The 27,216-nt window shown below is 47.2% G+C and overlaps 1 protein-coding gene across 1 annotated transcript in view; it reads left to right on the top strand.

Annotated features, from left to right (window-relative positions):
* Positions 1–23,834, top strand: part of LOC125939800 (probable cytochrome P450 301a1, mitochondrial) — a 31,050-nt gene extending 7,216 nt beyond the window's left edge. The window contains exons 3-4 of the mRNA XM_049655240.1: positions 14,752–14,942; positions 23,629–23,834. Coding sequence (XP_049511197.1) covers positions 14,752–14,942; positions 23,629–23,834 — 397 coding nt within the window. The remainder of the gene's footprint in view (positions 1–14,751; positions 14,943–23,628) is intronic.
* The last annotated feature ends 3,382 nt before the right edge of the window (positions 23,835–27,216 follow it).

Below are 27,216 nucleotides of genomic sequence, written 5' to 3'. Positions count from 1 at the left end.
GATATCTCCTCCATCTTTGATTACATCTACTGTTATTCCATCTTCTCCAGCAGCTTTTCCCCTGGTCATGCCGTTCAAGGCCCTTCTAACAACATCGCTAGTTATAGAGAGAGCCTCTGTATACCGGTTCATCACTATTTCGAATGAAAGTAGCTTGGGTGTTTTGGGCACAATACAGGTCAGTATAGAATTCTTCCGCTGCTTTTACTATGTAATCGAAATTGCTGATGATATTACCATGCTTATCTTTCACTGCATACATCTTGCCTTGTCCAATTCCAAGCTTTCTTCTTACTGAGTTAATGCTGCGTCGATATTTTACGGCTTCCTCAACGTCGTCAAGATTGCTGTCCTTGTGACTACGACGAGTTATAGGACATAGAGTCCGCGGTGAGGCGGAAGCGCAAAGCTGGTTTCTCTGAGGGCTTTCGCAGCAGTAGGCCGGCTAAAGTACGACCACTGGTGAGAAGTCGGGCAAAGGGCTGGGCGGTAGGAGGTCAAACAGTCATCATCATCATCAGCCTATTTTATGTCCACTGCAGGACGAAGGCCTCTCAATGCGATCTCCAATTACCCCTGTCTTGCGCCAGCGTATTCCAACTTGCGCCTGCAAATTTCCTAACTTCATCATGCCACCCAAGCAAATCCACGTTATAATTTCTAATATCCCTGACTTTCTTCTTGTTGATCAGTTTTGACAGTTCAGCCAATTCTATCTGATCTCTTGAGTTGGATATTTTCATGTTTTCTCAAACAAACAGTACTGCTCTTTAAAGGAAGTCCTTAGGACTGAGTTTCTCTTCCTCATCCTCCTCTTCGTCTGGTAGAGATGAGCCTACACCCACCCCTGGGCAATCACTAAGTGCGCAAATTGTTCTCCCCTTAGGGAAGAACCCCGCAGCTGGCTGAGCTGGGGTGACACCAGGGGTTGAAAATAGCAAAGAGCTGGCGGTTGATGACTCCCAGAAGATTGCTCAAATGCCATCCGCTGGGATAAGTGGTGCTTCGGGCCTGACGTCGCCGGGGAACAGCGCAACACGTCGGCACTCGCCACCCTCTGCAGGGAGGAAGGAGCTTGCAGCTACCCAGACTGCTACTCTACAGCTTGCAGCCATTGGCTCAGGTCCCGGTCATCGTCGCTCGCCACACCAGAACCCCAATGCGGCATTATGGGGGGAAGTGCTTCGGTGGCCCAAGAGGAGGAAGAAGACCGTGCTCCGGTCTCACACATACAGGCAAGCCCTTGTGTACAATGCGCAGCCTGCGGCCTGAGCGAGTCGCTGATGATATCCCTTTTGGTCTTGCTGACATCACGGTAGCTGAACGCGACTTGCCCGACGACGCCACCAGTGTACTTGCACATCCCGGAGGTCTCCGGATTCCTGTCGCGTCGCCCACGCGGATTGGCGATTCTCCTAATGACGATTGGTCATAGGGAAGGTGGGAAAGGTCATTGAGGCCTAGTTCCTCGGCCGTGCCTACCGATAGTGCGTATCAGCCATAGACTGAAGCACAGATCACGATCTTGGCTCAGGCCGAGGCGAGGTTGCCGCCGGGGGAGCGTCTCATTACTTGCCGCCCGAGCGGCAGCCTATGATTTCCTATTAGAAGGCTGCAGCACGGAACCGACGAATACAAACGTCGGTTCCGTCGGTTCCGTACAAAGTACACAGACGCAGCGCTGCGCCTGTGTACTATGTGTGCCTCATTCGTCTTCGCCGTTTCTACGCAGTCGCCTTCTACTATGTTCAACCAGCAAGCTAAACTGGTTACTCTGCTCAACTATAAATTTCCTTCTCTGAACGTCATCAAAGGCATCGACAGACAAGCTAAATATTGAAAAATCCTGTCAAAAGAGTCAGCACCGCAGCAAGTCCCAATGCTGACCCAGCCACCATTGGGTGATGCTTCACGAGGCGATGCTTCTGACACTGAATGTGCTAACTCCGACACCCAGGATATCTCTCCACAAAAGATGACGGCTATGAGGCGTTCTGATCTTTCGGAGTCGACGCTGCGCTGGCTGTAAATCTGGTCGAAACCCCTCTGACAATGTCAGACTTAACAATATTCTACGAATTTATTGGTGTAATGATTTGGCCAGGTCGGAGGAAGAGTATACGGGCGCAAAATTTGAGGCATGCACTTCGCTTCAATAAAGCGAAGTGGGGAAGGAGAAAGACGGCGAAGCTATGTACGTGGCGGGTGCGTCTCGTGATTGAGAGGCCGAGCGCCGAGCGAGAAGGATGGAGCAGCGACGCAAGCCGCGGGAGGCCGAGTGTGAGTCTACCGTGCCCGAAGTTGTCGCCTAGCGCCGGATACGAGCTGAACAGGTCCGGCAGAAGGCGCGGGCTTGGCGTGCTTAGGAAATTCCAGAAGAGGCAGAAGGAGAAAATGAATAGTGTCAATAGTGCATTAGCAGATTGCTTGATAAAAAAAGAACGTGCATTTCTTTTCAGTGCCTTACCATATTTCCTAATGGTACTTTATACTTTGCAAAAATCGGAAATCGAAAAATTAGCCTTTAAAGCACCGCCACACTTACACTATCAAAGCATTTTTAAAACACTGTACGCGGAATGCACAAAAAAGTATAGCACTCATAGGCTTACTCTTAACCCGCGTTCACGCAGTGACATGTCATTCACATTTTACTCAGGCAGCTTCGTTTACTTCAACCCGCCGCGGTGGCTTAGCGGCTAAGTTGCCAGGCTAAGCAGGAGGTCGCGGGATTAAATCCCGGCAGCGGCGGTCGCATTTCGATTTGGGCGAAAAGCAAGAGCGCCCGTGCCCCGTGCATTGGGGACAGGTTAAAGATCCCCTGGTGGTCAAAATTATGACATTTTGAATGAAGTTTTGTGAATTATGGTGGTCAGTTTTATGACACGCGGTTTATAGGGGTTATGTTGTCACACCATTCTGTCACTAAACTTTCTATACCAGGCCTTATATTTTTGACAGCTCATTCATCAAAATTTTGACAATAGCAGCCTACAAACGAATGTCACGAAAGAAAACAGCGACTACACATGCCTTTTATGTTAAATATTCTCAGACTTAAATAATAAAAGAGCGAAACAGAACTTAAACCTGAAAATTATGTAATTTTGCTGGCGCGGCTGTCCAGTACTTCCGGGATCGGCCCAGGAAAGAGGTTTGAAACACACCCAACACGGAAAAGTGGTGCTAAATTTGCTAAGAAAAACGTTGGCTTTATTTAATAAGCATAAATGAAGTTGTCCGATAGCAGGATTCAAACAGAGGACCCCTATTTTTACTTAGCTTACATTTAGTTCAATCCTCCGCCGTGGCTTACCGGCTATGGTATTGCGCTGCTAATCAGGAGGTCGTGGGATCAAAACCCGGCAGCGGCGGTCGCATTTCGTTGGGGGCGAAATGTCATCTGACATTGTCCTGTTCAGCAACAATGGGGACGAATTACAACAAATTCTTGAGGACCTTAACCGAGAAGGTAGAACAGTGGGGTTGGAGATTAATATGCAGAAGACAGAGATAATATTCAATAGACTGGCAAGAGAACAAGAATTAAGAATCGCCAGTAAGCCTTTGTAAAGCAGAAAGTTTAATTAGGTCAATTACTCACAGGGGTCCCTGATCATGAGAAGAAAATTTACCGAAGAATAAAATTGGGTTGGAGTGCATACGACAGGGACTGCCAAATCCTGACTGGGAACTTGCCACTGTCGTTTAAAAGAAAAGTGTAAAATCATTGCATACTACCGGTGCTAATATATGGGGCAGACACTTGGAGCTTAACAAAGAAGCTCGAGAACAAGTTAAGGACCGTACAAAGAGCGATGAAACGAAAAATATTATTCCTAACGTTAAGAGACAGGAAGAGAGCGGTGTGTATCACAGAGCAAATGGGGATATAGCCGATATTCTAGTTGATATTAATTGAAAGAAATGGAGCTGGGCAGGCTATGTATAGCGTAGGATGAATAACCGGTGGACCATTATAGTTACAGAACGGATACCAAACAAGGGAAGCGCAGTCAAGGACGGGAGAAAACTAGGTGGGATGACGAAACTAGGACATTTGCAGGTAGAAATTGGAATCAGCTAGCGCAAGACAGTGGTAAGTGGATATCGCAGGGAGAGGCCTTCGTCCTGCAGTGGACATAAAAATAGGCTTATGATAATCAGGATGAAATGCGGAAACGCCCGTCTCCCGTGCTTTGGGGGCACGTTCAAGATCCCCTTGTGGTAAAAATTAATCCGGAGTCCCCACTACTGTGTGCTGCATAATAATATCATGGCTTTGCCACGTAAAACCCAAGAATCCAATTGAACGTTTACTTCAATTTATAATAACACTATAGCTACGAGTCTTACACTCCGTCTACTATTCTAACATGTTGCTATCGCAGTCATTGCTTCGTCTTTATGGCGATGTGATATTTTAAAAATATAATAACAGTTGTCATCCTTTGCAATGTCGGCCGATCCCGAATATAGGGAAATATAAAAAAATGTAAGCGAATCCCAAAGATAGTGGTCTAAAAACGTGTGCCGATCCCGAATATTGCGCAGTCAAAATCGTAAGAGCCCGACGCTCCCCATATTCCTCTCACGCGAGTGGGGATGCGAGAGAGTATCGTGCGCAGTCACTCCGCCCCTATCTCTGTCCCGACTTTCGGGAATTACCAGAAATTTCCAGCAGAAGTGAATATATGCACGAATGGCGAGAGCCTGTGAGTGCCCAATGATCATCATTGAATCACTCTTTAATGTTTCCGTTGATAGCTATGGCATCATTAACTTCCTTAAAAATCTCATGCTGACATTCTACCGGAATTGATTGCCCGAATTTCCGTCTGCAGTATCGCTCTCACAAAGAAAGGGAAAAAAATTCTCGGCCCTTCCACTCATGAAGATGGTAAATTAGCGAATCTGAAACCTGCGGCCCCGGTGTTTATCACTGGGTTAATCCCGAGGGTTAATTAAAGTATCTCTCAATTATGAGCTTACACGCACGTTCGGCTGCGACGGAGGGAACGACGACACTGACAGTATGCCCACAGTCCGCCGTTGTCGCTTGCGTTCGATTTCTCGAGTTTGCTGGGCGGCGTGTTTAGCAGCATTAGCCCGCTGCTTGCGACTCTTCGAAATCAAATTGCTTCAAAACTAAATCTGTCCCTTACGTAAGAGAATGAACGGCTTATACCCCCGGTTAAGCGACGGCTCATACCCCGTAAACGCGGCCTACCCATTACGACGACAAAAGACAAGTGAAATTCTACGCTGGTATGGTTAGCGGCACGCAGCCAGCTGGGGAAGCCGACGAAGACGGCGAACGCAGGAGCAGTGGCACGAGCGCGTGCCGACCACGAGCGCGAGCCAACAAGCCAGTTGTGGAAGAAGACGACCACCGTCGAGCCAATGGTGATGCTGATTAGTTTTCTGTGGACAAGCGATTTCGCCTAGCCAAAACTGCTGGCGCTCCCGTAATCGAGAATAGATGTAAGCATGAAATGGCTACCCGTAAAGTAGATTGGAGCAGCGACGCAGGCCAGAAAGCTTGCTGAGCCGAAATGAAACTGTTTTGAACTGAACCTCGTTACAAGTCTCATGTCGGCCAAACAACCATCCGCGGCGCGCCTGACGCTGCCAGCCTGGTCACGCAGCTTGGCGCCATCTCTCGAAGGTGGCGGGGCAAAACCCGCGGCGCTGAACTCATGGACCGCTGGCGTTAAAAAGAGCAAAGGCAGCCCTCTCTCATTGCCAGAAGTTGATAATTACGTAAGTGTATGATGCCCTGTATCTGCCTTTTGAATGTGGCTACTGGAAATGATAGTGTAAATGATTGCAATAAAACTAGATGTTACAGATTCAGTGATATTTCGAACAAACATTAGGACGAACTCGGAAGCAATATTTTAAGTAACTTGTTTGGGCAGTAAATAGCGTATGTAATAAGGTCCTTTACAAAGAATTGGGGGCCATTGCGCATTTTATTAACTTTTCATTACTTACCCGGGTGATCTCCTTTTGTTCCCGCAATGATTCCCGGATAACGGCTCTGGCTTTTGTCTCAAGGCCCCTTGAAGGTCGCCGACAACTGGAGCTAAAAGCATTTCAGGCTTCAAAAAGCCTTCGAAAGCTGCTAGTTACGTGGGAGGAGAGCTACTGGTCCTCCAACGTGCCCTTTTATATTCGCGTTATTCAAAAGTATCCAGCAGTTCCTAGTAGCCCTTCAGTTCCTACGGTTATGCAGGTGTTCAGGGGGCTTCTATTGGAAACCTCGAAGGAATTACTAAACGTTGCGAGGAGTCAGGGGCTAAAATCTCTCTTGGTGCTTAGTGAGTAAAGCATATCGGGCAATGAAGCTTAATTAGTATTTAGGAAAGAATGTTTTCGTCATACTAGTCGCTTAGCAGTAAGCAAGCAGCCATATACGCACGTTGCGGTTGCTTTACTGTTTGGGTCTCGGTGGTAAAGAAATACATGCGAGATTGCACACGTATGTAAAGAAATACATGTGAACAGACAGCGGATAGAACGAGCGATAACATTCGACACACTTCCGATACAAAAAGTACAAGATACCAACGCTCTGCCCATTAGTTCACAGCCGCGTGTGACACCAGCACCAACTAGCGCTCCAACGCCATTAGTGCTTTGAGACAACTGGCGCGTGCGTCATGTCGCCTAACAACAATTTGCTTGCAAAAGCGAGTGCGCGTGGGCCCCAGTTTGTATTCTGCCACAGACACAAGAATATAATGCGCGAATAATTGTACACATTGCCACTCGCGTTGCGTGGAATAGCAGCAAGTTTCATGTATATTTAGCCCAGTCTATTTCCTCTATTCTTCCATAGTGGCAACAATCGCGTTGCGTTCAAACGCCTTGTCGCACTTGAAGCATCGTTCCTCTATTTTCTTTCCTTTCGTTAAAGCAACTAGTGCTTTGAGATAATGTATGCCGCTTTACTGCCTTCACGATTGTCCTAGGTGGTGATGGCAGCCGTTTTAATCACCTTGGTGCTGTCGTCGCACAAAGGCTCTGGTCATAGAGCACTGCACGGACTGATTTTTTCAGCCCGGGCCCAGCCCGGGCCCGTTCTTACGTTGGGCTGCCCGCCCGAGCCCGACCAAAAGTTTTATGGCACGACCCGGGCCCGGCCCGGGCCCGGAAATAATCTACGTTACGCGCCCGGCCCGGCTCGAAACCGGCGCGAACCCGGCCCGAGGCCGAAAAAGACCGCCGAGTGGCATTAAAAAAATAATATAATAAAGAGAATGAAATGAATTTATTTTTAAGGCATAAATACATGTCATATGCAATTACGAACACGATTTGAGCGGTCTGAACGCAACCCGCAGGGGCGTCTGCGTCAGCAGGCGTTTGGTGTGTTGCGACACCACGGACCCGAGCACATGAGGGTTGGCCCCTCCCGCGTTTAACCGTACGTGGCTTAGCCGTGTCCGGGGAAAAGGGGATCCTGGGGGTTGAGCCGAAGCCGGGTGTTCGGACCTTTACGGCCCCTCGGCGGAGGCAACACACCTCTTTGGCCTCTGCTTCACGTAGACGGCGCCCCCGGACTGACCCACCCGGGGGAAATCGGTAGTTGCCTTTTCCTGTCCTCCTCTCCACTCTTTGTCTTTCTCTCTCTTTCAATCTTTCCTGTCTTCTCCTCTCTTCTATATTACTTCCAATCTTCTTGGCAGCGAGGGTTAACCTTGTGTGGGTAGCCAACCTTGGATATTCCATATTTGGTTATAGTGGTGGCGTACAGTTGGCGTTTGCAGTACCTGTCCTTTACAGATTCTGCAGCGTCCCCTTGTTGGGCTCCATGGTGGGTGGCTGGCGCCACCGCCGAAACAAATTCCGCATACATGGATAGTTCCTTTCCCGCACTTCCTGATCGCCGCCAGAAACGGGGGCGCACCGAAGCATTCCAATTTTTTGGCCAAAAAACAGAAATTTTTCCGCGTGTTCACGTTATTCATAGTGAGAAGCCAGACAAGAGCGTAAGAGTTGCATCACCCTTTCTCGTTGCGAAATGTTTGACCGAGACCATAGGACCAGACTACAAGGCTACAAAGTTGGCAAGTGGAGATCTCCTGCTGGAACTCCGCGACAAAAAACAACATGACAAGTTACATACCCTAGTGTCTTTTGGCGAAATACCAATAACAGTGACCCCGCACCGCACGATGAACACCACTCGTGGTGTCGTCTCAGATGACGATCTCATGGACCTAACTGAAGCTGAACTTCTAGAAGGCTGGAAAGATGAAAATGTGATCAATGTAAAACGAATTAAGATGAGGCGAGATGGCAAAGAGATCCAAACGAAACACATTATTCTCACATTCGGTACAAGTGTTTTGCCCGAGACCATAGAGACAGGATACATCAAGATCAAAGTCAGGCCCTACATTCCGAACCCTCTCCGTTGCTTTAAGTGTCAAAGATTTGGCCACAGTTCGCAGAACTGTCGTGGCCGCCTCACCTGTGCGAAATGTGCCCACGAACATGCATCCGAATCCTGCGAAAACAAACTGCAATGTGTCAACTGCGACGGCGAGCATGCCGCCTACTCGCGGTCCTGCCCGTCGTGGAAAAAAGAAAAAGAAATTGTCACAATCAAAGTCAAAGAAAATATATCGTTCAAAGAGGCACGAAGGCGGGTGTCATACCTGCCAAAGAACACTTTTGCCGAAGTGGCGCGTCAGGGGGCAGCGTCGCAACGGCTTCCGGCGGCTGTCCGGCCCACACACAGTGAGCCGGCAGTGACGCCGTCCGCCCCCTCGGCGGCTGCAGCTCGCGCTGCTCCGCCAACTCACAAGAAGGGGCCATAGACCTCCGCGCTGGTGGCCTCCAGGGCCTCGTCCCTCGAGGCGAGGCCTTCTCGTCAAACCAACCGCTCGCAAGAGCGCGTGTCCAGCGCCTCGCAAGAGGCTATGGACACAACAACCAGCCAGACGGCGCCAATTGCGCCTAAGGAGCCGCGAGAATCTCGCGATCGCTCCAAAAAAGAAAAAGCCCGCATCACAGGGCCCGACAAGGGCTCTGTAAGTTAAGTTAGTCTCTTAAACGCACAGCACAAAAAACACTTTCAACATGAATACACAAATAATACATTGGAACGTCAGAGGACTCCTACACAACCTCGATGACGTTAAAGAAATCCTACACAAGTTTAATCCTAAGGTGCTGTGTGTTCAAGAGACACACCTTAAATCTACACAATGCAACTTTCTCCGGCAATACGCCATTTTCAGGAAAGACCGAGACGACGCTCCTGCGTCGTCCGGTGGTGTAGCAATAGTTGTAGACAAGTCCGTAGCTTGTCAACATGTACCCCTTCAGACGGCCCTTGAGGCAGTGTCAATTCGGGCAATTCTTTTCAATAAATTGGTCACAGTATGTTCTACATACATACCCCCAAATTATATTCTCGGAAAAACTGAATTTCATAACCTCATTGACCAGCTTCCCGAACCTTACATTCTCGTGGGAGATTTTAATGCTCACAACACGTTGTGGGGAGACTCGCGATGCGACGCGAGAGGTCGACTGATTGAAAATTTCCTTCTGACCTCTGGTTCCTGCCTTTTTAATAAGAATAAGCCGACCTACTATAACGCCCAACACGATTCGTACTCATCAATAGATCTAGCAATTGGATCTGCATCTCTTATGCCTGACCTTGAATGGAATGTCATTAACAATCCTTTTGGAAGTGACCACTTCCCTGTAATTTTAAACTTAATAACGCAGCACGATAACCCTCCCAATATTCCTCGATGGAAATTAGCATCGGCTGACTGGGAGCATTTTAAAGAATCAACTTTTTTACCACGAGATTTTATAAACAATTTTAGTATCGACGATGCCGTTGCATATTTTACCGCTTTTATTATTAATGCTGCTGAAAAGTTTATCCCACAAACTAACGGTGGTTCACTTAAAAGACGTGTACCCTGGTGGAACAAAGACTGCAGAGAGGCGCGAAAGAGACAGAATAAGGCATGGGGCATATTGCGTAGATCGCCAAATGCAGAAAATCTTATTCAATTTAAACTCATTAGATCGCAGGGAAGGCGGACACGATGTCAGGCAAAGAGAGAATGCTGGGTGAGGTTTCTATCGGGTATAAATTCATACACACAGGAGGCAAAAGTGTGGAACGGCGTAAGGAAGCTAAAGGGGCAACAAATCCATCCGTTGCCCCTGGTGAATGACCAAGGGAACACCTTGCAGGACCAGGCCGACTGTCTTGGGGAGCATTTTGAGCGTGTATCAAGCTCAATCCATTATTCACAACCCTTTCTTAAATATAAACAGAGAGAAGAATGTAAGCCATTCGTACGCACATGCCGACAGAACGAACCGTATAACCTTCCTTTCACTATTGCCGAGTTGAGAGCTGCCTTGATCGCATGTAAGAGCTCTGCACCGGGACCCGACAGAGTCATGTATGACATGATTAAGAACGTACACCCTGATACACAACTGACACTACTCGCACTTTTCAACACTATTTGGGCTGCCGGACATCTTCCGTCCGCATGGAAAGAAGCGATTGTGGTCCCTGTATTGAAGCAAGGTAAAGACCCTACCTCGGCGGCAAGTTACCGTCCCATAGCTCTCACAAGTTGTGTATGTAAGCTATTTGAAAAAATGGTTAATCGACGACTCATACATTTACTTGAACTGAACAAAATGCTTGATCCCTATCAGTGTGGCTTTAGAGAAGGGCGATCCACAACTGATCATCTTGAGCGCATTGAAGGAAATATTCGAGACGCATTTCTACATAAACAGTTTTTCTTATCGGTATTCCTCGATATGGAGAAGGCGTACGACACAACATGGCGTTACGGAATCCTGAGAGACTTGTCGCGAATGGGCATCCATGGCAATATGCTAAGCATAATAGAAAGCTATTTGTCTAAGCGTACCTTCCGTGTCAGAATCGGCAATGCACTGTCACGTCCATTTATACAAGAAACTGGTGTACCCCAAGGAGGAGTGCTCAGCTGCATACTCTTCATCGTTAAGATGAACACACTCCGAGCCTCATTACCACCGGCTGTTTTTTATTCCGTCTACGTAGACGACATACAAATAGGCTTCAAGTCATGTAACCTCGCAGTGTGCGAGAGACAGGTACAGCAGGGCTTGAACAAGGTGTCCAAGTGGGCAGACGAAAACGGATTCAAAGTGAACCCCCACAAAAGCTCTTGTGTTCTTTTCACCAGGAAGAAAGGGCTTGTTCCAGATCCCACAATCAAAATGTATGGACAACAAATACCTGTGAACAAAGAGCACAAGTTCCTAGGCATCATACTTGATTCTAAACTTACTTCATTCCGCATATAAAATATCTCAAGATGAAATGTCTAAAAACAATGAACTTACTGAAAATTTTATCTCACGCATCCTGGGGTAGCGACAGGAAGTGTTTAATGAATCTCTACAAGAGTCTAATTTCATCACGACTGGATTATGGTAGCGTGGTATATCACTCTGCTGCCCCTAGTGCGCTGAAGATGCTGGACCCCGTCCACCATCTAGGTATCCGCCTGGCCACTGGCGCTTTTAGAACAAGCCCCATTGAAAGTTTATACGTCGAATCAAATGAGTGGTCACTCCATCTGCAGAGAACATACACCAGCCTCACATATTTCCTTAAAGTCCACTCTAATCATCAGCATCCGTGTTTTAATACCGTTAACGATATGACGTGCGCTACACTTTTTCGTAATCGTCCCTCTGTAAGACAACCTTTCTCACTGCGTGTCAGGGAGCTTAGTGAAGAAATGGATATCCCACTCTTCGAACATCGCCTAATGCCCTCAGCCAAGCTGTTACCACCTTGGGAGTGGCAGGTAGTAGCATGTGATATATCATTTGTAGAAGTTACAAAGCACGCTTCAGAGGTCGAAATCCGAATGCATTTCCTAGAATTACAATCCAAGTACTCGTGCACAGAATTCTACACAGACGCTTCTAAATCGCATGTCGGAGTATCTTATGCAGCCGTCGGTCCGTCCTTCTCGGAATCTGGCGTACTCCACCCCGAAACAAGCATCTTTACGGCTGAGGCCTACGCAATATGGTCAGCTGTAAAGCATATAAAGGAATCTAAACTTCAAAAAACTATTATATTTACAGACTCCCAAAGCGTCGTAAAAGCCTTGAAGTCACCCTGTAAACAGAAAAACCCTGTTCTCATTGAGCTCTATTCTGTTCTTTGTAGAGCATACGCAACTAACCAGCATGTCATTATATGTTGGGTGCCAGGGCATAGAGGCATCGAGGGCAATGTTCTTGCCGACCAAATGGCCACATCAGTCACATCACCCGCTATCAACCCTACAGCTGCTGTTCCTGCAACAGATTTAAAACCTTTCTTGCGAAAGAAACTGCGAAGCCACTGGCAACGCTTGTGGGATGCAGAAACAAGTAATAAGCTTCATTTGATTAAGCCACAATTAGGTTACTGGCCTTCCGTAACAAAACCCGGCGAACTGATATCCTATTCTGTCGTCTAAGAATAGGACACACGTACGGCACCCACAATTTTCTATTGAGTGGTAACGACCCTCCAACCTGTGGTAGATGTGGCGAGAGGCTCACCGTCCTCCACGTCCTCCTGGAGTGTCGGGAAGCCGAAAGAGAAAGAAAGAAACACTTTCCTCTAGCATATCGCTATTATGTCCCTCTACATCCCGCTATGTTCCTCGGTAAAGAACCGCTCTTTAACACCAAAGCAGTCCTCGCATTCCTGAATGATGTCGTGCTACATGTTATTAGCCCAACAAGTTCGTAGCGCATCCTCTCTCCAGAGGATGTTGATGTGATTGTTTTTTATAGCACATGCCTCCAGGCCCTTGTGTCTCAAGGGCTCTGTTTAAGCACTTGTGCTTCTGGCTAATTCTTGCATCTACAATATTTTGGAAGTCATATCATTCTTTCGCAATGTATTGTTCATGTCTATAGTACACATCATTAGTCATTGCCATAATCTTATTACGTATAGATTTTACGCACTTTACAGCGACTGCTTTTAGGCCCCTATACAGCCATGCCACATCTAACCTTCATATAATTGACTATTCATATACCACTAACAAGCCATTACCATCGTCCTGGCGCTCTTTGGCCACTCCTGGCCCTTGCGCCAATAAACAACAATAATCATCATCATCGGTCTGAACGCAAATACTAGCGCGCAAAGTAGTACGAATTACCCTGCCGAGCAGCATCGCCGGCAGTTTCCAACGGCGCGACCTTGATGCGGCCCAATCCACTTCTATCGCATCGCCGCCACAGTATTTTCCACGTCGGGCGCCTCACTGAAAAGCATGCGCCGCCCCAGCCGCTCGTCCCACTCAACCGTATTCTAGTACACTCTAGCCAAAGCGCAGCCACGACCGGTCGTGAGCGCAGCGCATTAATGGAGTCTATGAAGAAAGCTTCTCGTTCCTCCATGGTACAGTGTAATGCGCTGCTGCTAGGCCGGCCCGGGCCCGGGTCAAAAAGTACATGCCGTGCCCGAACCCGGCCCGAGCCCGTGGAAAATCTGCCCTACCCGGCCCGACCGGCCGGGCCCGGGCTTTCGGGCAAGCCCGAGCCCGTGCAGGGCTCTATCTGGTCAAACACAACTGCTTGCTTTACACAAACATGTTGGTGCATCTGTTAACGTTTTGCGGAATCCCGATCGATGAAGGATGTCTATCTACCTGTTTGTGACAGCATCGATTCCTACATTGCGTGGGATAGACACGATTATTTTACAGCCAAGCTGTTTATGCGGACCCTGTGCCTTCGTTGTCGGAGTTCGCTAGAAAGTAGCCACGTGAGCTAGCGGGAGAGGAGAGGAAAAGAAGAGCTTAACAGGGGGAAAACGGGTTGGAGTGATCCCTTTCTCCTGTGACACTGATGTGAGGGGGTGCAGATGAATAGCAGAACGAGGACGGGGTGACGTAAGTCGCGGCGTCCAATACTCGCGTTGGAGGGTAGTGCGTGAGGCGCGCCAACCAATGGCGGTGTAGAAGAGTGGGGAGTAGTAGTAGTAGAGGTTCGGGGTGGGAAAAGATGCATATTTCTGCAGCCCTTATAGGGAGCACGGCTCAGCATCTGAGGGGGGGGGGAATGGGGGGGGGGGAGAAAGAAGAGTGGGGTGTGAGGGAAGTTCGCGTTAGTGCTGGTTTTATATATGTAGCGTTGGCGTTATTTCCTTCTCTCTCTCTCTTGTCTGGGAAGTCGTAAAAAAACGTGTGAGGAACGAGCTAGGAACGCCGTCACCCATGGACGCCGACACGTCCCATCCCCCGCGAGTAGCGCCGTTCGGGCCAGCCAAGCGACAGCGAATGCACAGCTTCGCAGTTTGACCATATTCACGGAGTCGAAAAGGTGGTGATTTTTTTGTAGCATGAACATGAACTTTATCACCGACGCTTCACGTTTCAAAGCTGCTATTGAAGATCAGCTCTCAAGTCGTGCCACCTAACCTGAGCCTGCTCATTTCTTTATGCCCATGCTTCATGTAATGTATTGATAAATAGGAGTGGCAGGTATTGTGCATAAATAAATAAAAAATAAATTTTTGCCTTTGTTGGTATCAGCTAGCAAAATATTTTAAAATCTACTCAAAAGAATACCACGGCCATCAGATTTCATTGAACTCATGTGTGCTATTAGTTTGCTTCCCGCGCTTTTGTACCGCCTAAATTTTAAATGCAAAACGTGCCTCACAATTTTCCGCAGCCAAGGTGACGAGTGGCGGCGGATCCGGTCGCAGACACACACCAGCGTTTCTGCACCACATGTGTTGCAAAGATACGCCGATGGCATTGCTCGCGTTGTCGACGACACAGTTTCTCTGATTTCCTCGGTGCGGGATGAAAAGGGAGAAGTGGAAGACTGCCACGTCCTCATGAGAAGGTGGGCTTTAGAATGTAAGTACAGCGCGTCAAAACAGCTCTAAATATATTGTTAAGTGTAACTGATGCCCAAGGCTATTCACACTTTATTTATAGGGAAGATAACTGAGGCCAAGATGGCGACGCTAAATCAAGCGGGAACCAATTTACTATTTCATTCTTAAGTAAGAAAATCCCATTTAGGTATCCTTCATTTTTCTTCTCACTGCCGCCCGATTCATGGCCAATCCCCCGTAGTGGGTTGTGCTATTTCTATAGGCACCAAACCAAACCAAACCCTCGTCTTCCTTCTCCTCAGTGTAGCCACATTGTGGCGGCGGCTGTTCCGTATCAATATCTTGTATGGAAATGCGCATGGACAAGCCTTATAATGTCATGTGTGTTTCTTTATGATCGTGTTCAATCACTTCCCCAACAGCGTTCTTTTATCGCCTTTCACATTTGATGTGCTGGCGATATTACGATGCCCGTGTGCGTACTTTTGTGATTGGTCGCTTCAGCAACGCCATCATGTAACCACCTTTCGGTTGTCACGCGCTGGTCATACCAGATGGCTTATGCGACTCAAACACAAGCGCTGTTTCTAGACGAATGGGCCAGTGTATCTTCTGGTCTGTGTGCTTGTCTGCCTGCCAGGTTGAGCCGTCACATGAGCGTGACAATATGACATTCTAGCCCTGGCTTGGTATAAATAAAGGATAGACGAGTGTGGTTGGGGTATCTGACGACCGAGCTTGTTGGCCATCGCCGCCGAGTTGTTTAAGGCACGTGTTCGCCAATTAAACTTTTAGCGTTGATTTTCTTCATCTCGCCTTCTGGTCTGTGTGCTTGTCTGCCTGCCAGGTTGAGCCGTCACATGAGCGTGACAATATGACATTCTAGCCCTGGCTTTGAATTAGCATTTGCAACATTTTTGAATCAGATAGATGAGAAGCGCAGTTTTTTTATGGTCGGTGACGTCTCTGACTACTTGGTCTGTATTAGCGAGCTCCTTTCGTTACCCGCCAGAGCCCCTCACCCAATATTATAGCGCGATTGTAATGTTTTTTTTCTTGCGTCGTGGGGGGTGGCACTTGGCAAGGCAAATTAAGGCAGGACATAATCCGCCTGTCTACGACCTTTGCCTTGCTGGAGCAGCAGAAGTAGCAATTTGTACTTTAAAATAATAGTAAATGACGCAACTTGTGCAATACTTTGCAACCATTTAATTTCAACCTTCTGCTATAATGAAAATCAAATGTAACAAAAGTGCGCGTAATCAACGCGAGCGCCGCGCCAGCAAAGAAGCACGTCGGCCCCGCGACAGCTTCGACAAAGGAAAAGAGCGCATACGCCACAAACAGCTGCCGCGATCAACGGAGATTAGAAGCTTCGACAAGATACGCGAAGGTTACGGTTTCGAGAGAGAGGAGAGAGAGAGCACCGAAACACCCTCTCAGACCTCGATACAGGGCGAACAGAGAGAGAGAGCTGGTACGACTACCCGAGTGTGCGCCAACGGATGAGTCACCACTCTCCTCGAAGACTTAGGCGGCCGCGGCCGAAAACCCGAGAAATGCCTAAAGATTCACAGGCTTTGTTCATGTTTGGGAGCACGACTCCGTCAGAAGGTTCGAGAAACGCCGCCGAAGGCAGTAAAAGCGCCATGCTGGAATCAGCAGTGGGATCAGACCGCGCCGGTGAAGAGGTGTAACATGAAGACCGACCGTCTGCGGAAGAAGCGGATTCCCCGGCAAGCTAACCGACGAGTTCTTCGAGCCGTCTGCATTTCCGGAAGTTCTTTCTTCGAGATTTGCCTCGAGCTACGCCGAGATCGTCCGGCTCAAGACCAGCACGGGTGAATACGAGTGGACACTTTATGTTCCTTTTCATTCTGTACTGTACGTGTCGAACTCTTAGTGCTTGTCGTTAATTATTTTACTGAGTTTTGTTAGCACCCATCTGAATTGTATTGTGATGTACCTAGCCGAAGTGTGCATGTGTGTATGATGAAACTGCCTTGTTTGAAGAATATATTTTGATGTGTTTTGACAACTCTAGGCTCTTACTCGGTCTTTGAGCCACAACCGGCGTTCGCTGGCGCACCAGAAGGCCTCTTATGAATTGGCCGTGCTTGCGTGGGGTTATTTTAGGAAGCTGATAACCCGGCTTCGGAATATGGCCCGGCGTTGGCGCATCGTTCACGGGGTGCGTGACAAATCCACATAGTACAAGATCACATTGATAACATCGCCAATTAACAGTGCTTGAAGTTATATGTTTTCTTCATTATATATATATATATATATAAGTGTAACTTCTCTAGAAGCAGTGGTTAACCCTTTAAGACACCACTTTACCCTGTTGAGTGAAAGCTTACTTTCACAACATTTCTTGCATCTTCAGAATCATAGAAAGTGTACCGCTATAGAAAGGGTTAAGCATTTTTAATTCTTTAGCGAGTTTGATTAACCTTGCAAAATGTGGACTCCACCTGAAAACATACACGAACATCAAATATGAGAACGTCAACTATTTCATGGATTGAGAAGCTTGAAAAGCACTTATCCAGCAGCTTGAAAAGTATGCCTGTTGCACGACAATATGAAAAACAATGAAAGAATTGAACTCCCTTCATACAACACACTGACACGGAGCAAGAACAACCAACCGTCTACTTCCCACTCATTTTACGAAAATATTTTGCACATGTTATCCCAAAATGGGAGCACAATTCTAATCATAAGTGTTTCAAGATATATGCGACACATTTTAAAATTTATTGCTTACATAAAGCAATAATTTTAGTATGAACATAGGTCACAGGGCCTAGTAATTACAAGCAAATATTCTTTGAATTCGTAACAACTGACTTTTCGCATCATATAGATTGCTCACGTTAATGCATTACTGGAGCAACGAAAAAAAATTCTTTCCGGTGGTGCTGGCTACATCTCGGGGTAGCTGATTCCAATCCGAAATTTTCCGGGGAAAAGCGACATATTAAATCTTACATTTCTGCACCATATTTCTTTAATTTTGTTGACATGGCCTCGTCGTAAAAAAACAATGAGGAGGGAGTAAGTACAGTAAGTACCTTTCAGGCCGTATACCTGTGTGAGAATGAAAAATATTAGGAAATTTCAGTCTTAGCATCTTCATACGTTTCTTTTATGAAACCCACCCAATGTTCTCCTTAGCATGTGTTGCACTGAACTGTCGTGTATAATTTTTGAAAACATTACGAACCCCTAAATTTTGAACTCTTTCTATTCGCTGAATGTAACTTTTAAGCCAGGGATCCCACACGGTACAGGCGTAGTCACGTGTGGACCTGGTATAAGCTATGTACAATAGCTGTTTAATTTCTGCAGGAAACCGCTTAGTATTTCGACGCAAAAAATCTAATGTCCGGCATCCCTTAGTGGTAATTTTTTCATTGCACATGGCGGTGCCACGATTAAGTCGGGTGTAAAGATCACGCCCAAGGTATCTGCACTCGCACACAGGAATTAGCTCTATAGCGTTTACGAAGTACTTTAATTGCGGGCGCATGGCTTATTTGTAAACAACATGCACACTGTTTTTTTTTTCAAATTGATATGCATGCCTCAAGTGCTGCACCACTCAACTACGCTATTCAACTCATGTTGTAAAACGGCACAATCCTGTTGATTAGTAATAACGCGGTAAATCACACAATCGCCTGCGAACAGGAGCACATGGGAAGAGAGGTCAGCATCGATATGATTCATATAAATTAAAAACAGCAGTGGACACAAACGGGACCCTGATGAGGCACTCCTGATGTCACATCAACCTTATGAGATATTTTGTTGTTAATAACTACGCGCTGACGTCTACTATTTAAGTATTCTTCAATTCAGGAAATTACTAAGTGATTAATATTATACCGTGAATGTTTTTCAAGCAATAAGTGATGAGGTACAACATCGCAAGCTTTCTGCAAATCCAAGAAAATGGCATCAACTGAGCAACTCATGTCTAATGCACTTGTTAAATCGTGTGTTCTTTCAGTTAGCTGGGTGATCGATGAATAGCCACGTCTAAAACCAGAAAAAAGGATGCGTTCAGAAATTTTACATACGCAAATTGTTAAAGAAGTAGGTCTATAATTTGATACAGTATTACGTGGTCCCGATTGTGTACATTGGCTATTTTCCAGAAATCAGGCAGGATGCTTAGTTCTAAAGATTTAGTCAAAATAACATGTAGATATTGAGACACAGAAGCAGCGCATAAGGAGAGAAAAATAGGAGGCAAATCAACAAGCCCAGCCGCCTTTATCAAGGCGCTTGAGTAACAATTCACTTCCCCTTGCGTCAAAGACAACATTATCCATACGTTTAGTACATTTCCTGCCATAGTTCAGAAACATTTCTCTATCATGAGAGCACCTCCCCAATACCGACCCAAAGAAGGAATTAAAGCTATTGGTATTAACCGCGCTACCGTGAACAACTGTGCTATCATGATCAAGCGAGGGTACTGAAATTTCGTCTTTGCGGTTTGTTTGAATGAAATTCCAAAATGTTTTCGGCCGCTCCTTCCTTCGCGAACTTAAAGAGTAAAAATATGCGTCTTTCGATTGTTTGGTTGCACTGTTTAATTTGTTTGTTTCTCTTTTTAGTTCGTCTTTCTTGAAGGATGACAAATTTCTTTTATAAGCTACATAAGCACCCTTTCTTCTCCGAGCAATTCTGTGTATTTGTCCTTTGTGATCCACGGCTTGCTTTTACTACGCCTTGATGTCAGACAGCGTGACGGCAACAAATTACTCACGCAAAGTAAACGTTTCGCTCTTGAATACGCACTAGAGTTCATTGACACCTTACGATTCCGCAAGCGTTAGAAATGTCTCAATGTATGCATCCAGTGCCGATGATATCTCGTTTACGCGCGCTTCTAAAGCCATAAATACGTCGGCGTCCTCTAATTATTATCTTTGCATATCTGAGATTCATCTAACACAGAATAACGCTGTGATCAGCTATGCCCGTTAATACAATCATGAATTCTACTGCTGAGGGCAAGTTGGTAAAGAGAACATATAACACATTCCGGTCACGAGTGGGCTGTGTCACTAGCTGTGATAAAGCAAAGGAACTGCATATATTAAACCGACAGCGTTAAGGGCCCCGTGTCGCAGAAAATCTGGCGTCGGCGTTAAGCATCGGCGTCTGGCGGAAATAATCATGCGGAACCACATCATCCCGAACCACCCCGACCACACAGGCCCTCCGCGTGGCGCAAGACGTTAGTGAACAAAAATTGAATTTCTCAAAGTAAAATACATCAGAAAAACCATAAAATACTACTTCACCACAACCTACAGACCTGATAGCGTCGGATTTCAGTTTGAATATACGATAAAAAAGCCTGATAAGCAGCCAGGGATCTTTGAATGCTATCGCGTTCCACCATTAAAGGCGAAGCTTACGCGTCCTCTAATTCTGATGGTGTGTCGCTGCACTTTGGTTCTAGGCAACATTGAGGGCTTGGAAAGGGTTGTTTGACCTCAACCCGAAGGTGCCCCCACCTCAATAGGTGCTTGGGGCGCCACATGGGAAATGACCATCATGGGAGCGGCCCAGACACCACTTTTTTTTCCGTGCTCACGTTGGTTTCGACGGGAATTCAGGGCGCAGGCTCCTTTCCCAAGCGTATCACCCCGGAAGGAAGCCGAACGCCAAGCCGGGGTACGCTTGTACCCTTTTGAACCGAGCCTTTCTAAATTTTGGACATGCGCGCGCCGGGACAACAGCAAACAATTAATAAAATAATAAGAGAAGGTCATAGCGCCTTCAAAATTTGATATGTTATAGACATTTTGGTATAAAAATGTCTTCCCAGCATCGTTTAAAGGTGAAGCCGACTTTAGGGGATCAGTGTAAGCTTGGTCTTTGTAAGCTGGCTTTCCCACGTGGTCTGTTGCAGTGACGCCTACTCATAAAGAAAAATGTGATGCGAACGCAGCCCGATAAAGTTATCGCGTTTCACTCTTAAAGGCGAAGCTTAGCGTTCTCCAAAATTTGATAATTTCTTTGCTCGTCAAATCCCCTGCATTAGCCGCAAGACCTTTGTTGGAACACTCGACCCCAGGTAGGTTAAAATCAACGCCGACAACGAGACAGCATTAACTGCTTCAACTGTATTTGATAGGTCGGCCAGTACTTCGAGTTCACTTCCATGGGGTCGATAAAATGAACATACGCAGAGTGGTTTGCCATTGTACAATCTAATTTCGGCCCGAACAACCTCGCTTTGCCCGACATTAAAATATTTCTTTCGGGAAAAAATCTTTTTATTGACTAGCCGAAAGACGACACCCCCCGGCTGTCACAATCTTTTCGATAACAAGTGTGTAGACGTTGGAAAACATCGTAGTCACTAATATCATTGTCGAACAATTATTCAGATCCAAGGACTACAGACTCCTTCATATCATATTCATATCAACCAAACTAGCAAATTCATCGGCTTTATTCGTCATACTTCTGCACTTAACAATTCGTAAGCAAAAAGCACGCACTCTTAGATGCTCATCCTTGTCAAGTAGCCTGCACGACTTGTACTAAGGACGCGTCAGATACATACCTCACATTATTTATGAACAGGCTGTCGTGCCTTAGTTTAACCTTGTCACCTTCAGTTTGTTAGCTTTGGTATAATCCCGCAGCTGCTTATTCCTTTTACTTTGCACGTTTTCAGAAAAATCTTCCGATATGCTGATTTCTTCTCTTTTAGTTTTTTGGCATTTGCAAGCACATCCTTCTTATCTCTAAACGAGGTAAACTTTGCAATGATGGGACGCCTTTTTCCCGAGGCGTACTTTCCAATATGGTGCGCTTTTTCTATTTTTACTCGCTCACAGGTGAAAGCTGACCTGCACAACTCCAAAACGCGAGACTCGGATTCCTTATATGTTTCGCGTGCACGGGCACCGGCAAAGCAAAAAAAGGAGGTTAGACTGTGTACTTCGATTTTCCAGGCCATCATCCATTGCAGCACGTTATCCCAGTAGCGAATAACGCTACTGGGATAACGTGCTTTAGTGCTGCATTCACCCGCCAAACTCTGAAGGTCTTCTAAATTTCCGATTCGGGTTTCAAGATTTCCTAAACGAGTGTTTAAGCTCGACATTTCCTTTTTAACGCGAAAGCGTTAAGGGCCCGGTGCCGCAGAAAATCCGGCGTCTGCGCCGGCGTCGGTTCAGGTGTCGGCGTCCGTGGCGGAGAAAATCATCCCGAACCACCCCGACCGTGCAGGCCCTCCGCGTGGCGCAAGGGGTTAGTGAACAAAAATTAAATTTCTCACAGGGAAATCTGTCATAAAAATGGTAAGTACGACTTAACCACAACCTACAGACATGGTGGGGTCGGATTGTAATTTGAATGTATGAGAAAACATAATTCTGTTAGAGGAAACTGAAACATAAACCCCTTGTCCATCATTTCTACCATACCAACAGTGGCGCGCTCGGATAGGTTACTTGCGAAAATCATATCCAGATGGCGCTCGCATCCTCGGCAGGTCAAATTGGGACTTAGCTTGCATAATGCATTTTGGACACGCGCGCACGCAGCGACAATAGCAAACAATTATTAAAACAATAAATAAAGATACTAGGGCTTTCACATTTTAATATGAGACGACCTATATTGCCCCTGGAAAAACGTCTTTCCAGCAATGCATTTCTGTTTAAAATTCAAGCCGACTTTAAGGGAATCGGTGTAAGCTTGGTCTTTGTATGCTGGCTTTACCATGTGCTGTGTTGCAGTGAAGCCTACTCAAAGAAGAATGGGATACGAACGGGGCCCGATAACGCTATCGCGTTCCACTCTTAAAGGCGAAGCTCAAGCGTCCTCCAATTTTTGTTGTCGGCTTGTTACTGCTCAATGGTGGCAAGCTTGCTTTTAATCCCATTCTGTCCATCCAAGAGCTCTTGGAAAATGGCGTTAACAGGTCCTGGATTTTCTTCTATATCGCCGCATACCAACAACATCAATAGTTTGAATGCGAGTCTGCGCAGTAGCACTAAACGACGTCATATATAGCACACACGTTTTTCTATAGAAGTAGGGAGCATACACACTAAAGAGCACACGGGGTGGAACCGGCAATGCGAGCAGAAAACGGCACAGAGAATTGTCCTTACTAACCTGCAGCAGGAACAAAAAGTTAGTGCGCGGTGCAAGTATAGTAGCGCCGGTTCCACGCCCCAAGTGCAGCCTGAAGCGCTGGTCCTTAAGTAGACTGTAGTCATCCTCGGTGTTAGTCCATGGTTGGCCGGCTGGCAACGGACACCAGTCGTAGAGGGTTGTAGTGCAAAATTCCGTATCGGTGGTTTCTTTATCTGCAATGTCTTCTCTAGTAATCCGGAGGCCAATCCACTCCGTTGCATTCGGTGACGCAGGCTCGTTTTCGCTGCCTGGTTGAAGATGGCAAAAGCGTTAAACACGAAGCTTGACACGTGATCACTTGCAGCGGGAGCGAAAGTTCGTGAGCGGCGCAATAATAGTAGCGCCGGTTCCACGTCCCACCACATCATTCCTTTAATAATGCGAATGGCTTAATAAGCATTCGGCTATTCCGTTACATTGACAACCATCTTCGATGGTTTCTCCACAGTTGTTTTAACTTGTGTTATTAATAGACGGATGCTACAGTATATCTCTGTATTTCTTTTATTTTATTGCAGCAACAATATTTCTGACCGTTGACCACAGACTTGGAGTGTTGGAACATAACCTCAACGCCCACTCGACGGCAGCCAATATTTTGAACCTTATCGACGAATCGTTCTCCATACTGAATACGCTGACTACAACGTTTCCTTATTACCTCTACTTTCCAACTCCGAAGTGGAGACGGTTCGTCCGCGCTGCGGACGAAGTCATGAGGTAGTAGTTTACATGTGCTACTTGCACTTAAAAAAAATACTAAGTTAGGAAAAAGGTGTCAAATTTCGAATGGTACTCCTGTACTCCGCTACGTAAAACAAGAGCGCTCAGGTTTTCCTAAGCCTAAACCAGTTAATGCCAACGCAAACGCAATCCCAAATAAGGTAGATATAAAATTGACGTTTAAGTCATTTTGATGTGCTAGAACACAATGACGCGCTTTTTATTAGCTGTAAGCCAAATAGGGTCTCTTGTGGGGCGTATATTTCTCCTAAGAATCGACCACCGCAGTAGTTATGACAAGCACTGAAGGCTAAACTGCCTCACTGGTCGATTTGATTGAACATGACTTAATATCTACAAGACTTGAAGCATAGGCAGACCTGGGTGCTATGCAGGATGCGCCGAGTTTCTCGTTCACCCGTGTTTTACCCGAGTTTGCTGGACGGCAGTCAGTGAACGGAGATAGCGTGGAACGCGCAAGAGCTACAGGCAAAAAAAAATGTTGACAAAAAGCCGCGTATGACAACATGAGCGCACCCTGCGCGGCACGCTGCTTCCATGTTTCAAGTGCAGAAGGCTGCACAACGAAACGCGCCAGCACCGCGTATTGTTATCAACAGATTATCGCAACTTAGCAATACCGTGACTGTCCCGCTGTCTATCTGTGCACTTGCCGTGAGTAAAGTCCCTATATAAGAAAAGTACCGCCATCCTTTGACAAACGCCGCTTCTCTCTCTCCTCTATCTCCGATTGGACGATGATAGCGCGCGCTTTTCACTTCTTTATATTTTCTTTTTTTCCGCCTCAGAGCCATGTTGAAAGTCCTCTGCGCAGCCGCAGTCGCCGGCGGCGGCGGCGGCGCGCGCCCGGCCGCGTATTTCTATTTCAGCCCCCGTACAGCGCTCGACCGCTGGCGCCGCGCTGCGCCGCTCGCGCGTACCATGTTTCTAGCCGCCGCCGTTGGAACGGAGGAGGCGTATACGGAGAACAGGCTGGGTTGGGGCTGACTAGCCTGCTGTTAGGGGATCGGTGGCATTCCTAAATAAACGCATCACTGTTTTGATGATCCAAATATAATCTCCCTATCAGGGAGGGAGCAGTCTACCTGACTGGAGCAGTATTTTTTTTATTTGGGGTGTTGCTACGCTGCGCTCCGCAACACCCCAACGACCGCCGCTTCGCGTCGGCGCCCGGCACCACGGCTTCCGCCGTGGCGCCGGGGTTCAAACGACCGCGCTGGCAAACAGACAGGAAAAAAAAAAGGAAAAGCGTGATAGAATAAAAAAAATTGCGCCAGGGTGGGAATCGAACCCGCGTACGCATTATCCCGAAGCGAGCGCCGTAACCACTCAGCCATACAGCCACACTTGCTAGCTGAGCAAACATGCGAACCATATGATTGCGTTCGAAGGGCGTTCGAACGCCCTCGGCGAAAGCCACCACCGAGAAACGCGGTACGCGCGAGCGGCGCAGCGTGGCGCCAGCGGTCGAGGGCTGTACGGGGGCTGAAATAGGAATACGCCGCCCGGCCTGAAAGCTTCAACGTGGACTTTCTAGGTGCGCCACCGTCGATTTGGCTTTCGCAAGCAAAAAGTAAAGAAAAAAGCAAGCGCTTTAGGAGAGGAGGCGGCGAAGTAAAGAGTAGATGGCGGTACTTTTCTTATATAGGGATTTTAGCCGTGAGCCGCTTGCCACGCCTTTCTCGGGCACGCCAAGGGCGTGCCTCCTCTTTCGGGCACTATCTTTCTATCCTCCGTCGAATGCGAACAGGGTGCATGCGGCGCATTCTTGCACCTACACTTTCACTCAATCGAATACGTTAAAATACAATACATGAAACAAACATTTTATTTCTTGACGCATCCGTTTTTTGTTTTGAATGTTATAAATTTCTGATGACAAATGGAGATCGAGCAAATTATAAAATTTTGCACTTTTTTACCGCGAGTGGCCCCAGTGCGGTGAAAGCTTACAAGCGGATACATTCTAGAGGGTCGCACGTACAAGGGAGTTCATACGGTGAGCAGTCGCCAGGGGAGCTGCAATAGTATGTTCGATAAACTCAGTCATGTCAATGATCTGTTCATTCCCTGTCTATTAGAGGGATGGCAACACAGCGCTGCGCGACTGCGGCATGGCTGTTCACCACAGGTGCTTCACTGAGGCGTCTATTAAGGTCGCTGCTTCACCGACCGAAACGACACGCTCGCCATAGAGACGGCATAGAGAAAAAAAAATGCACCAAGAGGGGACATTCGGCAAAAACTGGCAACAGGAAACACGTCACCATACGTCACGTTATACTTTTGACGCCGAATCTTAGCTGCCGCGAGCATCGAAAAAAAAAAGAAAGTAAAATTAAGTTACCAGGCATTGATTTATTTTTTAAATTCTTTGCCGCGAAAACTAAAACGTTTTGCGTATAAATGAACTTAACCTTTGCGAGTTACTTTCCTTGCCTTACTTATCCACAGGTGAATGACGCGCCAGTTACATGCGTCATCCGCCAGACACTCCCCCAAAGCCAGCGAGGATGGCTGCGCGCGCGTTTGAGCGCTCGCGTGCGGCGACCCGTCTGTCTCCTTTTTTTTATTGCGATAGCAATTATATGGACACTTCCGCCGAATTTCTGCCGTCAGTCGGCACCGTCGCCGTGAGGTTCCGTATAGATAAAATTTTTGCCGCGCACCGTATGCCCGAGCGGAAGCGTGCGGGGACGCACGCTATCACGGAGAGCGAACGCACTCAATCTCCCACGCGCAAGCAAAGAAGCGGGAAGCGAGCGCCGGAGGGAGCGGGGGGGGGGGGGGGGGGGGGGGTGCGCACTTCTACTCTGCCAACAACCGCGCTCGTCGCTCGCCCGCACCGACTCTTATCTCCACACGGCTCTGACCTTTATGCGCTGTGCATTCGCCGCTCAGTTTCCGTTGAAGCGATAGACCGCACGTACCTTCGCCCGCTGCGGCGTATATGCGCTTGCTGCCAGCGTTTTGACAGTCGTTTTCTGCAGTCATTCAGTGTGATCTATTCAGGTTTGTTTGTGCGCGCTCACACCACAGTTAGTAATAGCAGGGCTAGGTCAGCTGGTATACCCCCCGGGTAAACGATGTTTGCGTCACTAGCGCCAATTTGTCCCCTGGTGTTTGGTAGGCCAAACTGTGAAACCAATAAACAATAAAAAAATTGCTGATGCTGCTATGGCAACGCTTTTGTTGATGAGAGAGGAGGAAACGCCGAGCTGCTTGTCGTCTGCTATGCGCTCGACGAGCGCGCGACCGCTTTGTGAGCCGCAAGCGGAAAAGAGCACCGCTTGCATCTTTTTTAGATTGTGTTGCTGCTGCATATACTGTTTTCTACAGCTTTCGGTCGCTAATTTTCTCGG

Source organism: Dermacentor silvarum, chromosome 9 (assembly GCF_013339745.2).
Source record: "Dermacentor silvarum isolate Dsil-2018 chromosome 9, BIME_Dsil_1.4, whole genome shotgun sequence".
Taxonomy (NCBI): domain Eukaryota; kingdom Metazoa; phylum Arthropoda; class Arachnida; order Ixodida; family Ixodidae; genus Dermacentor; species Dermacentor silvarum.
Note: the sequence above shows the minus strand (reverse complement) of the source record. Positions and strands in the feature narration are given on the sequence as shown.